The 14,365-nt window shown below is 40.4% G+C and overlaps 1 protein-coding gene across 1 annotated transcript in view; it reads right to left on the bottom strand.

Annotated features, from left to right (window-relative positions):
• Positions 1–14,365, bottom strand: part of CNTNAP5 (contactin associated protein family member 5) — a 995,558-nt gene that overhangs the window by 507,558 nt on the left and 473,635 nt on the right. Inside the window, exon 6 of the mRNA XM_043894748.1 lies at positions 10,045–10,229. Coding sequence (XP_043750683.1) covers positions 10,045–10,229 — 185 coding nt within the window. The remainder of the gene's footprint in view (positions 1–10,044; positions 10,230–14,365) is intronic.

The raw sequence follows: 14,365 nt of genomic DNA, 5'->3' as shown, positions 1-14,365 counted from the left end.
CAAATGAACCATCTAGAAACAGAAACAGACTCACAGACACAGAGGACAGACTTGGGGCTGCCAAGGGGGCGGGTCTGGGGGAGGGTTGGAGTGGGAGGTTGGGGTTAGCAGACGCAAGCTATCACACAGAGGGTGGGGGAAACACAAGGTCCTGTTCTATAGCACAATGAGCTACATTTGGTACCCTATGATAAACCATAATGGAAAAGAATATTAGAAAAGAATACATATATGTGTGTATAACTGAATCACTGTGCTGTACAGTGGTAATTAACACAGAATTGTAAATCAACTATGTTTCAATTAAAAAAAATAGTCTCATTTACTGACTGGTTTCATATATGGGGCCCTAGGCTTCGAGCTGGACTGCAAGGAGATCCAACCAGTCCCTCCTAAAGGAAATCAGTCCTGAATATTCCTTGAAAGGACTGATGCGGAAGCTGAAACTCCAATACTTTGGCCACCTGATGCAAAGCACTAACCCATTGAAAAAGACCCTGATGCTGGGAAAGATTGAAAGCAGGAGGAGAAGGGAACAACAGAGGATGAGATGGTTGGATGGCATCACCAACTCAATGGACATGAGTTTGAGCAAGCTTCAGGAGTTGGTGATGGACAGGGAAGCCTGGCATGCTTCAGTCCATGGGGTCGCAGTCAGACATGACCGAGCGACTGAACTGAGCTGATGTTTAGAATTTGCATTCCCTATTTTTTTCTCCAAGTGTTAAGTTAGATATTGCTATTTGCTCCACTTGAAAGCTAAAGAAAATGGTGGCATACGGAGATATATCAGCTTGACCAAGGTCTTACAGTAACCCATCCAGTCCTTCCATCTGGAGTTCCATCTCTTCACCATTATATACATGCCCCCCCCCACCCCGGCCAGCTGCTTCTATTTCTGGTCCATCAAGGAACTCACTCCGTGAATCACCACCAGGACAGGGTGAACAACTGGTTTGGCTGGCCTGAAAGCTTCTCGCATTTTAAGCTAACGGTCTGAGGCTCACTGACACAGTGTGCCCCTATCCTAGGCAGACTGGCACGTACTTGGTGAGCCTTCTGCGCTCCCTTCCATGGGGAAGAAGAGAAGAGATAGACAAGTATAGCAGCAGAAATCCCCCATATCTTCTGAAAAGATAATCAGCCCCTCCTATTTTCCCTGCCAGAGCCACCCTATGCTCTTCATCTCCTAGCAAGTTTTAACCAGGGGCTAGATTCAGAAAATCTAAGTATTACTGTGAGTGCTGCTCTTGGCCCAAATCCAGTCCATTGCTAGTCTAGCCTTCCCTTCTATTAATGTGTATTTTCATAGATAGAGTCTGACACAGCTTGATTATTAGCTCAACACATATTTAATTATTTTTGACTGAATGGGTTTACAAAATTTTTACTTTACGTTATTAGGATATTATAAATTACCCACCTGCCATTGCAGGAGAAACAAGAGGCTGAGGTTTGGTCCCTGAGTCGGGAAGATCCCCTGGAGAAGGAAGTGGCAATGCACTCCAGTATTCTTGCCTGGAAACTTCATGGACAGAGGAACCTGTCATGTTACAGTCCATGGGGTCACAAAGAGTCGGACATGACTGAGCAATTGAACACACACATTTGGACATTGAGTTAAATCAGGTGTGTCTCAGCATTCAAACAGGAACTCACTGGAAACTCTAACTTCACCTTCATTTATCCCCCCATCTGCTCAGGCGAGAAGGGCACCTGCTCTGGAATGACGCCCTAGAGGACCCTCTCTGACCGTCGCCACATTTTGCCTCATGGGGAACAGCATTTGCGAATCAAGGGGAAATCACTATAGGAAGCCGTCACCACAGTGCTAAACCGTTATCTTCCTACCCAGCAGCCCGGCGTTCTCCTCCTAAACCGTTCTGAAGCTGCTTGGAGGGCCTGAACTCTTCTCCTCCCTATCCATCTTCCTAAGGGTGAACCACAGACCCACACATGGGTCCCAGGAGTGAGCAAGGGACAACTATTTCCACTTTGGACATCCCGCATATGTGGGATGTGGTTTATTTGTCAAAGAAAAAGGTAGAACAGATTTTATTCAACAGCTTATTATAACTCCTAAAGCACTTAGAACTATGGTATATGGGCCCACATTAGGACTCTTGCCTCAGGCCCTAAAGTATTCAAGTGCGGCTTGGCTGACTTTATAATATTTTATTGAGGGTGACAATCATCTAGCCTAAGTTCAGCCAGCCTCAAAATGGCTTATTAGGTCATTAAAACCTACCACCACAACCCTAATAGCAGCTAAAATAACATGATAAGGAATTTATTGCTTGTTCTTTTAGCTCCTGTTAATAAAAACAATGCTATTTAGAGTATAATACTGGTATTGAAATATTCCCTTCATCATGTTCAATACAGTTAGTTTACTTTTTAATATACACATCTCACTGTTACAAAACTTGAGGAAGTATGCAATTAGCAAGTTCACAAATCACAAAATTTTAAATTAGAACTGGAAAGAAAAATGACATCCAGGAATGTGTTTTTAAGTCTTGTTTACGTGCAGAGGCCAAGATAAGGACCAGAGCCTATGCTTGGATCTTAAGGGATTGTCCCTCGTTCAGAGAGAAAGGCTGGTCACCATGATGACTTCTGGTGATCTGTGCAGATCTAGATTCAAACCCTGTTTCTTTCTGCTTGTTGCTGTTCAGTTGCTAAGCCATGTCCTATTCTTTGCAGGCCCATGAACTGCAGCATGCCAGGCTTCCCTGTCCTTCACTATCTCCTGGCGTTTGCTCAAACTCGTGTCCATTGAGTCAGTGACGCCATCCAACCATCGCATCCTCGGTCACTCCCTTCTCCTGCCCTCAATCTTTCTCAGCATCAAGGTCTTTACTGTTTCCGTTACTGGATGGCTATTGAGAAATAGGAACAGGAGGGTCATTAGTCACTCTTGTCTTCTATGTCTGTGATATAGAACATAATACCCTCCCTCACCAGGCTATTTGAAGGACTGAACAAAATCACAAAATGGCACACGAAATAGGAGCTTGGTGGTTTTCTTCCCTTGTTTTCCCCTTATTTCCACCTTGCATCCACTTTTTTCCTTATTTTATTTTCTTCCATTTATTTTTCTGCACGCAAGCTTTCTGCTCTAGTTTTTCAACAAGGTGAGCCCAAGGCAAAGGCCAGGTGGATCCACATATAGATAAAAGGTGCCACTGTGAGACTTGAATGATATGTGACTTACGCAGACAGTGAAGGCAAGAGGAGCCAAACAGTGAAGTTCCCAGTCCCGTAGACCAGAACAGATGACACTAAATGTGAGGGCAGATGGCCATAAGGTGAGCTGTGGCAGTCTTCATTGCTATAGATCTAACTGTAGGCTTCAGCTTAAAAACCTAGCTCAGGGCTGGTGCACTGGGAAGACCCAGAGGGATGGGATGGGGAGGGAGGTGGGAGGGGGGTTCAGGATGGGGAACACATGTAAATCCATGGCTGATTCATGTCAATGTATGGCAAAAACCACTACAATATTGTAAAGTAATTAGCCTCCAACTAATAAAAATAAATGGAAAAAAAAAATTGAAGGAAAAAAAAAAAAAAAACCTAGAAGGGTACTGTGGGGCATCTGAGAACAGAACTTTTTCTTTGTTTCCCAGTTTCTTGATTATAGGAAATAAGCTTCATTCAGCCTCTGTTATGTTCCAAGTTCCCATGGGCAGGTTCAAGCAGTTGCTGATCAGGGAAGGGAGAGGATGCAGAGATAAGGGAGGGGCAGTCAGAAAACAATAATGCAGCCTGGAGGTTCCCCCTCAAGACACTCAGTCATGTCCCATCCTTTGAGACCCATGGACTGCAGCACGCCAGGCTTCGCTGGCCTCCACCATCTCCCAGAGTTTGCTCAAAGTCCTGTCCTTGACTTGGAGATGCTACCACCTCCTCCTTGCCTTTAATCTTTCCCAGCATCAGAGTCTTTCCCAATGAGTTGGCTCTTCATATTAGGTGGTGAAAATATTGGAGTTTCAGCTTCACATAGTCTTTCCAAAGAATATTCAGGGTTGATTTCATTTAGGATTGACAGGTTTGAACTCCTTGCAGTCCAAGAGACTCTTAAGAGTCTTCTCCAGCACCACAATTTGAAAGTATCAACTCTTCAGTGCTCAGCCATCCTCATGGTCTAACTCTCACATCCTTAGATGACTACTGGAAAAATCATAGCTTTGACGATATAGACCTTTGGCAGCAAAGTGATATCTCTGCTTTTTAATAGCTTTGTCATAGCTCTCCTTCCAAGGAGCAAGCCTCTTTTGTCTCCAAGATTTAATTTGGTGTGGATGTACAGAGGCCAGATTCAACATCAAGCTAAGCAATTCTATGTGATGCAAATCTATTCTAAAAGGGCACAGCAGAAAGCCTCAAGCATCCTTAGAACCTAGAGAGTGAGAAGAAATTACATCAGGATAGACCTCTATGAGGCAGAGAGACAAGTGGGCAATGGCCTTGTAGCCAGTAATTGCAGGCCCCCATCGTCTTGTGTCTCAGGAAGATCCAACATGTCCTGCCAAGACTCACATCAGCTGTGTTGCATGGCTTTGGCTGCTTGGTCCAAGTGGACAGTGTGAGACCACTGGGGCACCCTGGCAGAGCTGTTTCTCTTACAGAGCTTACCAGAATTTTTAATTAACATCCTTCTGATGAACTTTTGAGGAATTTTCAACTTTTTGTTATTCCTGACATATACCCCCATTGCACACATTTGCTTATAATTGTAGGATAAATTCCTAGAAACAGAATTGCTGAATTGAAGGACACTCAGTAAAATTTTGACAATAAGCCTTTTCTTTGGTATCGTATTAACTATATTCCCACAAACAATGGATTAAATCATTCAGCTTCCTTCGTTTCCGTGACAACACTTAATGTTTGTGTTCCCTGCAGTCTAAGTTTAAAATATCTTTGTAGCATGAATTTGCATTCCTTCTTTATATGAGTAAGACTGAGCATCATTTTACATATTCGAAAGCAGTCTATATTTTTTATATATTCTTTATTTTTCTATTGAGTCACTATTTTAAAAATTATTTGTGTGGGCTTTTTATTCATTAATTAAATTTTGAAATACTTTTCCAAGTTTTTGGGATGATGATATCATTACATCATATTTTTTGTGGAAGTTCATGTGGATTTAAAAAATAATTATGTGTAAAATTTTTAATATATTTTATTTCTAGGTTTTTAAAATTTATGTCATACTTGGAAAGACCTTCCTCAATCTTTGACTATAAAAGTACTATCTCATATTTTCTTTCAAACTTCAATAAAACTTATTTTTGAAGACACGTGTAGATAATGTATTTTTAAGTGCTTATATGATTTAATGAAGCTTTAACTAAGAATTCTCATTAAAATACATTCTTTTCAATTTTTTTAAATTATTTTCTCATCATTTATGTTGTGATATACATAGCATATGTAAAAATATGCTTTTAATGGCTTTGGTACTGTTAAGGTGGCTATGTAGAAAAGGATCACTAAGCACTTTTGATAAGAAAAGACATCTTAGGTTACAGACTTTCAGAGAAATGGAATCTCACTAAGATCCCAAAAAAAAAAAAAAAAAAAAATCTCTTTTCTTAAACCCTTGTGCTCTAGGCTGAAAGTAAAATTAATTGCTATAATTTGTCTCAGAAGCATTTGGGAAAAAAATCCCATGGGCTGGGTGATGTGAGCTGTGATGACAGTGAGAAGTAAAGGATCTACATTCTTTCTGCTTATTTTTTTGGCAGAAGGTTCTATGGGCCCCTGTCTATGTGTGCCTTCCAGGTGAGGGGAGAATCTGACAACTGCATACATGTGACAGAGTCAAACTCCCTACCAGATGCTTCACAGAAAGGCACTGTGTCACTGGAATGCTATCCTTGACATAATCTAAGATGGAGGAATGAAAGCGACCATATTTTCTTCCCAGATACTAACACATCATGCTAAACTTTGAAGAGGAACCTAGATTTGCAGAATATGTAATTGTCCCTGATGTAGAATTTGATAGGGTACAGCTCTGGAGAAGTAGGGCTGACTCTGACAATGGGTCCCTGGAACTCAGGGACCTGAGTTCAATCATTCTTCTATCAGTGTTAGCAAGACTCAAATGTGTACATGTGACCTCACAGTAGATATCCTGTTATATAAATAACATAGGTTCTGATTAATAGACAGCATTGTTATAACATACACCTTAGATTCTCTGCCATCAAAAAGTCTACAAATGACAAATATTGGAGAGGATGTGAAGAAAAGGGAACCCTCCTGTGCTGTCGTGGGAACATAAACTGATGTAGCCACGATGGAAAACAGTATGGAGGTTCCTTAAAAAGTTAAAAATAGAGCTACCATGTGATCCATCAGTCCCACTCCTAGGAATCAGTTCAGTTCAGTCACTCAGTCATGTCCAACTCTTTGCGACCCCATGGACTGCAGCACGCCAGGCCTCCCTGTCTATCACCAACTCCCGGAGTCCACCCAAACCCATGTCCATCAAGTTGGTGATGCCATCCAACCATCTCATCCTCTGTGGTCCCCTTCTCCTCCTGCCCTCAATCTTTCCCAGCATCAGGGTCTTTTCCAATGAGTCAACTCTTTGCATGAGGTGGCCAAAGTACTGGAGTTTCAGCTTCAGCATCAGTCCTTCGAATGAACACCCAGGGCTGATCTCCTTTAGGATGGACTGGTTGGATCTCCTTGCAGTCCAAGGGACTCTCAAGAGTCTTCTCCAACACCACAGTTCAAAAGCATCAATTCTTCAGTGCTCAGCTTTCTTTATGGTCCAACTCTTACATTCATGCATGACCACTGGAAAAACCATAGCCTTGACCAGATGGACCTTTGTTGGCAAAGTAATGTCTCTGCTTTTTAATGTGCTGTCTAGGTCAGTCATAAGTTTTCTTCCAAGGAACAAACATCATCTAATTTCATGACTTCAGTCAGCATCTGCAGTGATTTTGGAGCCCAAAATAATAAAGTCTGTCACCGTTTCCATTGTTTCCCCATCTACTTGCCATGAAGTGATGGGACCGGATGCCATGATCTTAGTTTCCTTGGAATATAACTGGAGAAAACCATGCTTCAGAAAGATACATTCACCCCAATGTTCACTGCAGCACTATTCACAATAGCCAAGGCATGAAGGCAACATTAATGTTCATTTTGTGATACATATATGCAATGAATATTACTCAGCCACAAAAAAGATTGAAATAATATTATTTATAGCAACATGAATGAGCCTAGGGATTGTCATACTAACTGAGGTATATTAGAAAGACAAAGACAAATACCTTATGATAGCACTTACATGTGGAATCTAAACTATGATGCGATAGAACTTATTTACAAATCAGAAACAGACTCACAGACCTAGAAAACAAACTTGTGGTTACCAATAGGGAAAGGAGGAAAAGGGATAAATTGGGAATTTGGGATTAATATATACACCACTAAATATAAAATAAATAAATAACAAAGACCTACTGTATAGCACTTGGAATTATAGTCCATATCCTGTAACAAACCATAATGGAAAAGGATATGAAAATGAATGTGTTATAACTGAGTCCCATTGCTATACACCAGCAAGTAACACAAAGTTGTAAATCACCTATGACTTCAGTTTAAAAAATAGACCTCAGATTCAGATATCTTATTTAGCAGTAATGATGCTCATATTGCTTCTGGCAACTGAAGTTAAGAGTTTTCACTTTCCAGGTTTTTCCAACTACTTAGTGGTGAAGTGGCGATTACGACACAGGCTCCTTTCTCTCCGCCCAGCCTTGATGGGGAGTCTTCAAGGCCGGACAGCTCCAGTTGCTTGAGAGACATCCCCAACACCTAACTCTCCTGAGTCAGGGCAGCCAGTGTAATGTCATCGTTATGGCCAGTCTGTCTTCTCTTATATTCTCATGAGCAAACTGGCTGCATCCTCTGGAAGGGGTTTGGCTTATCTGAAACAGAGGTTGCCTCACAGCAATATTTCAAGGTGTTTTTTTCCCCTAGGAAATACTTTTCACAAGGTACCAACAAATTTAAGAATTTCTAGAAGAAATCTGTTTCAACTTAATAAATTAAGCAACATCATTGGATTTCTCTTATAAATGTTGACATTCACTTTAATGCTACTATGCTGTGATTCTATACAGATCCTCTACACTGGAGACCATGGATAAGTAGAGATTGACCCGAAAATAAATGCTAAATCAGGCAACTGGGTGAATTTTAGAATCCCCTCTCAGCCCATTAGAAGTAAAGCATTTGGGGAATTGCTGAAGCTTGATTTTGTGTTTTTGTGTTGTCTTCAAGTTCAAAAAAGACCTCTTTAAGATGATTTCAACATTATGTGTATTTTTTGTGTTTTCAATCACTTAAATGATGTTGTCAAAGGAGAGTAATTGATAGTCATAGATTTCTAGTTGTCAGCAACTTAAAAAACAAAAACAAAGACTACCTACCTGATATACTGCATTCTGAGTCAAACAGTGACAAATTCTCTTTTGAAATTAATGAATAGCATAGCTTATCAAAAGTATACTAAAGAAAGATTAAGATCAAAAGAGGACATCTTTCTTATAGTTCATAACAGTGATGGGGGGAAAAAAAAGTCAGCTCCTAAGTTTTCAGTCATTTAACTCCACCTCCACTGTTCTAGTATATAGCACTGTTGATTGACATTGTCTCCTAGCAGGGTTTCCAACCATCTGTCCAGCAGCCATCCACTACAGACAGATCTAGGCTATGGAGTAACTTCAGAGCTGCCTTCAGAGTAACGGCTCTAATATAGTTGTTCTCAGACATTAGGGTGCATCAGAGTCTCCTAGAGGAGAGACATTTAAAAAATGAATGATTGAGTCCCTCTTTCCTGAGTTTTGGATGAGACTTGGGTATTTCCATTTCTAACAAATTTCCAGGGGATACTAATTGGACTGGCCCCTGAAACAAACAATCAGAATGACTCCTCTAAAACACAAGTCTGGCCATCTCACTACTCTGCAAAAAGTCATCCTCTTCCTTTCCCCCCATAACATAGGTCTTGTGACTCATCATCAGGTGGGTCTTCCCTAATTCTTATGTTTTAGCTCTCACTAACCTCCTATTTCAAGTGAGGTGTTGATAAATGTTCAAAATTTGGCTGTTCACAGTGTAACACACACACACACACACACACACATCTCTGTACATGCTTGTGTATGCGGGCGCACAAATGCATTCAGATATTATGTTATTTTACTGATATAAGTGATGTGCAGAATTTACAAATAATAATAAAATATACAATAAATCATATTATAAATTCTATAAACCAACTGATTTTTATAGACTGCTTTTGTTGATTTTTCACTGAACTCTTTTATCCATAATCACATACAGTCTCTGTCACATATGCTTTTTTTTCCCTTAATTTTTTAAACAACACTTGACAGGCTGAAGGCAACAGGCTTCAAGTCAAACTTGCCCTGCAAGATGTAGTTTTTCCAATCTCTGGTCTAGAGAATCAACAAAGAAATATATCAACCCCTGATTTATCAGACTTGCCACAACCTATGGTATAAATATTCCCACCATGATGGATTTCAAACTATCAAAGAGATGTCACTCAACTTGGAGTTGGGAAGCGAGGCACTGTAGCAATCAAATAGACTGTATCTCTACCACACAGATACAGCAGAAGTAAATAACCTCAAATACATATAGATAGATGGAGAGAGATATATTAATTAGGAATAAATGAATTTAGTACCTTTTAAAAATGCTTTGATGGATTATAAGTTTATATAACTGAATTTTTCATAATGACTGCATGATGCCTTTTAAGTTTCTGAGTCACCACCATATTTGCCAAGGCATTTTTTCCAGGCTCACAGCTCAGACTCTCTCCATGGGCTCCTTCATGGTCAGCTACCTGGACTTAGATGGAGATGAGAAGATGCTCCAGGCCCCACATCTTCTCACCTGCTCATTCGCTGACTGATTTTCTCGCTGATCCTGAGCAAGGAGCTCAAGGGTCTGAAGCGACAGAAAGCTCACCTCGTAGTCGATGTCCAGGGCATCCGCCTCGCCCCTGGTGCGGAAGTGCTGGGTGTGCCTGTCCACGGTGAAGTTCACGAGCTTGCCAGCTCGCTCCAGGAGGACGGAGTGCCAATGCTGGTCATCCAGGAGGCTCCCCAGCGTGGCCGAGGGCGCGCTGCTGCTGGGACGAGGCTTGCTGTCATCTGTGAACAGGAAGAGAGGATGGCGTCTGTACCCAGGGCAGCCTGCAGTGCTGTAAACAGAATATTCCGCAAGCGAGGCCAACTCTCTCTATCCAAAGTAAAGGATGATTCTCTCTCTACAAACCCAGAACTGTCCTGGGCTTGGGATGGAATACCAACTTCCCCCACAGATCCCAGGACCAAGTTCTCCATCAACTGACATCTACACTCCCTTTTAGACATCAAAGAACATGTTTCTAGGTCTGGTGCAATTACATAATAAGAGAAATCAGATCTGGATAGCTGTATGAATAATATTGAAAATAGAACTCATCACATTTAGTAAGAATGCGTATTCTTTGCACTTGACTGGCTCTTGAAAGGAGAAAGTGAATCTTGGGTTGTACTTTAGCAGAAGAGTGAATGCTGGATAAGTAGAGGGAAGACAGCGGGCCCACTGAGTTAGGTAAATATGTAGGCAAAGGCAATGGAGAGGAAATGATCATTTTAGCTGCAATTTTCAAATACCTACTCTATCGAGGGCATTTAAGTACAGACTGTATAATCTCCAAGTTTGATGCTCTAAGGCAAAATGATTATCTGCATTTAGCAAATTATGAAGCTGAGGTCTGGTGAGGTTAAGCATTCCTAGGCAGAGATGTAGCCAAGGTTCAAATTCAGATCCAGTCAGATTTTTGACTCTGATCGTGGCATGGGTCATGTGTTGATTCAGCCCGAGCTGAGTTTGGAACACACCTCTTGGGAGGACGTGAGAGGAACATTTTTCAACCAAGCGCCTCTGGTTCCCCTTCTCTTCATCTCACCTCCAGTTTTATGGTGTTCCTGCCTGTATCCTTCTGTCAAAAAGATTAGAGCTTTACTTTTTTTCTTTCCTACAGAATGGCTCAGACTTAGCAAAATGAACAGTTCAATGCAACTAATTTTACTTATATGTAAACCTTCCAATTTTTCAGTGTTTTATGTATTCAGTACCCTTAGTAACTGAGAGCTAAATGTCTCTCTTGTCTCTCCTAAAATGTGTTTTATAGAACAGCTGCAGCAGTCTGCTCCACAGCGTGGCATTCAGGGGGCAGAAGCTGCCATTTCCCCCGTGGGTTGCTCACACCCACCTCCATTATGGTCCCGAGTCACTGCTTCCTGCACGAAATAACACTGCTGCTTCCTATGGGGGTGGGGGGGACGGTATCCAACCGATTGCAGTTGAAAAAGAAGTGCTGATGAGTTCATAGCTGACTTTAATTGATTTGCTCAATGACACATTGATTTGTTCCACATCTTCTGAGTCCTTACAATGTGTCAAATCATGCAGATACATTATTAGATCTTTTACTTTTTCCTCCTCCTCCCTCCATCCCTTCCTTCCTTCCTCCCTCTCTTCCTTTCCTTCTTCCATCCACCCACAAAATGGTATTGATTTGTCGCAGGAGATAAAGAGTTAAAAGTCACACTTCCCTCTCTGAAGGTTTTAACGTGGAGACACAATAAGGGAGTGGATAAGAAGGGTGCTGCTTGTATTAACAGCAGTTAAGGCAAGGGACCAAGAAAACGAAGGGTAGGAAGCTGTGGATGTCGCATTATAGAGAGCGGCCAGGCCTGAAAGTCGGCCAGAACAAGGAGCATTGTTGCCTAACCAGGAAAAGCAGCTGCCAAGACCAGGGGTCCAGAAGAACCCCATGGAGGGATTCCGTGCAGCAGAGTGCCGTGACCATGTGGGCTGGCCGACACCACCTAGGACCAGTTGCCAGTGTGAGCCGATTCACAGCTTGTGTTTTACCTTTTAGAAATGGGAGCCACTGGCGAGTTAATAAGTCAGGGATTACTGGCTCAAACTAACATTTTAGGAAGGTTGTTTTGACAGCGGTATGGGGATTTGATCAGCAGGCAAGGCTGGCAGGGAAACTGGCAGTCATGTGGGTGGAGGATGAGGGGCACAGGTGAAGAGAGCCCAAGCAGGGGGGATCTCCAGGCGGTGAGAGGCTGCTGGCATGTGGGGGCCTAGAACGTCATTTGGATACTGGAGTGGACATAACAAAAGAGACTCACTGGGAAATGACTTCTAGGAGGTTTGCTCCAGCAAGCGACGAGAAGCGCTACCAGTCAAAACAGAACAAAAAATACTTGTGTTCGCCTCTCTCCCCCTCCCTCTCCTACACACACACACACACACACACACACAGGAGTCAACATTTATTTATAAAATAAAACATGCCCAAGGACTAATGACTGGTTGAAGGAGACTTACCGTGTCTTATAAACTATTAGTTCTAAGTTAATATACTCAAATAAATTTAATATTAGAGCCTTCACTTTAAATTTGATATGCCCTTCCCTTTTCCTTCAAAGGTTAAAAAGGCATTTAAGAATTTACTAATATGTCAAAAACATTAAACATTTGAAACTGTAAAACCAATGAAAGTCACAAAAAGAAAAAGTAAAGGAATCATATCTTTTCCTCCTACTTATTTGTTATTATATGTTGTTTGGGTGGGTTTTAGTGATATTTTGATTTTTTTATAAAGAAAAACAAGCATTAAAATTAAATACTTTGATATTTTCTACACTATTATTCCTGCTTCAAAAGATGAATTTGATTATGAAGAGGTCAAACTGACTGCAATTTTAGTTTTTATTCATTTTCTTTTCTTTATATATTTTAGAGCATAAATATTTTTTATATTAAGAAACAATACTAAACTTCATTAAAAGCATAATCCTTGACCTCCATGGCTAACTATATGACTGATGTGTGAATTATTGAATATCTCCTGCATTACAAGTATGTTTTTAATTTAAAAAATCACAGACATGAACATATTTTAGCCTCTCCATAAATCATTTTATGTTAACAAACAGAAATCTTTGTTTTGTTTTAATCATTGTCATACCCAACTATTTTGCAACCCCATGGGCTGGAGGTGCACAGGGTTCCTCTGTCCATAGGGTTTCCCAGGCAAGAATACATGTATTGAAACAAATTGAGTGGAAATCAGTCCACTTTAACAGTTGGATGAACAGGAAATTCTGCTATTCATCAAGTAGAGTGTTTCAAAATATATCTATATGAGGTGTTACTATGAAGAAAAAAGGTTAGTCCTAGAAATGTTTCCATTTTACCTAGAAAAGTTCATTATTAGAAATTAAGAAAAAAATTTCATTCTCAAAAGATTATCAAACTCTTCATTCTATAACATATACTTCAAGTCATATCTCAGTGGCAATTATGGTCCAACTACAAGTTTTAACTAGTTTCCAATTTATTAAGGCAAGATAAAAACACCTATGGGTAATTGTGGGGTACACAAAGATGATAAAACTCCACAGATGGTGTTTTTTAGGCCAGAAACACATGGGAAAAAAAATTTTAAAAAAGATTTACTTATTAAATTAAAACTTGTTTTCATGTAGTTTGACATAGTTAAAATGAAACTATATAAATATTATCCAAAACCGTAAAGCATATGAAAAATTTTATAGGAAGTTTGAAATATCTGCAAAATATTTCTAATTTGCTCTTCTCCTCCTCCCCTATCCCATCCTAACATACTAGAGATAAGCATATCAAATTCTTCACCCTTGGAACTAGCCTTTTTCTGGATCCTTAGCATGTTTATTGTTCTGTTTTCACTTCAAAATCTCCTTTGATTAAATCACCTTGCTTGGTCTTAACAGTTTAAATATGGATGGCACTTTATCTTTCACAGTCTGCAGACTTCATATAACTTGAGCAAATGGGAACAAAAACTTTCTTTTTTAAGATTGTATTTCAACAAAAAGTCACTCTTGGAAAGATTTTGTTGTTGATGAGATAGAGGGCCATTAGCATGGAGGTCCCCAATGCCTGCATCCACCTGATCTTTAGGATTAACTTTCTCACATTTAGTTGTTCAGACCATCAATGTTGGTATTCGCTTGTATTTTTAAGTTCCTTTTCTGTTAAAGAGAGGTAAGCATTTTACATAGGTTGTTCTTGTTATTCCTGAACACAGCCTTACAAAAAGCTTCACCTCAATGAAGCCACAGGATATACCCAAGGTCACAAAGAATTAAGGTTACACACAGAGCTATGACTCCAAAGCTAAATATTCTTACTACTTACTCCTATTGGAAAAATTGATACCTTCATTCCTTATGTTCCG

The sequence above is a fragment of the Cervus elaphus genome, chromosome 33 (assembly GCF_910594005.1).
Source record: "Cervus elaphus chromosome 33, mCerEla1.1, whole genome shotgun sequence".
In the NCBI taxonomy this organism is placed as follows: domain Eukaryota; kingdom Metazoa; phylum Chordata; class Mammalia; order Artiodactyla; family Cervidae; genus Cervus; species Cervus elaphus.
The sequence above is the reverse complement of the archived record's forward strand: the minus strand, read 5'-3'. Positions and strand labels throughout refer to the sequence as shown.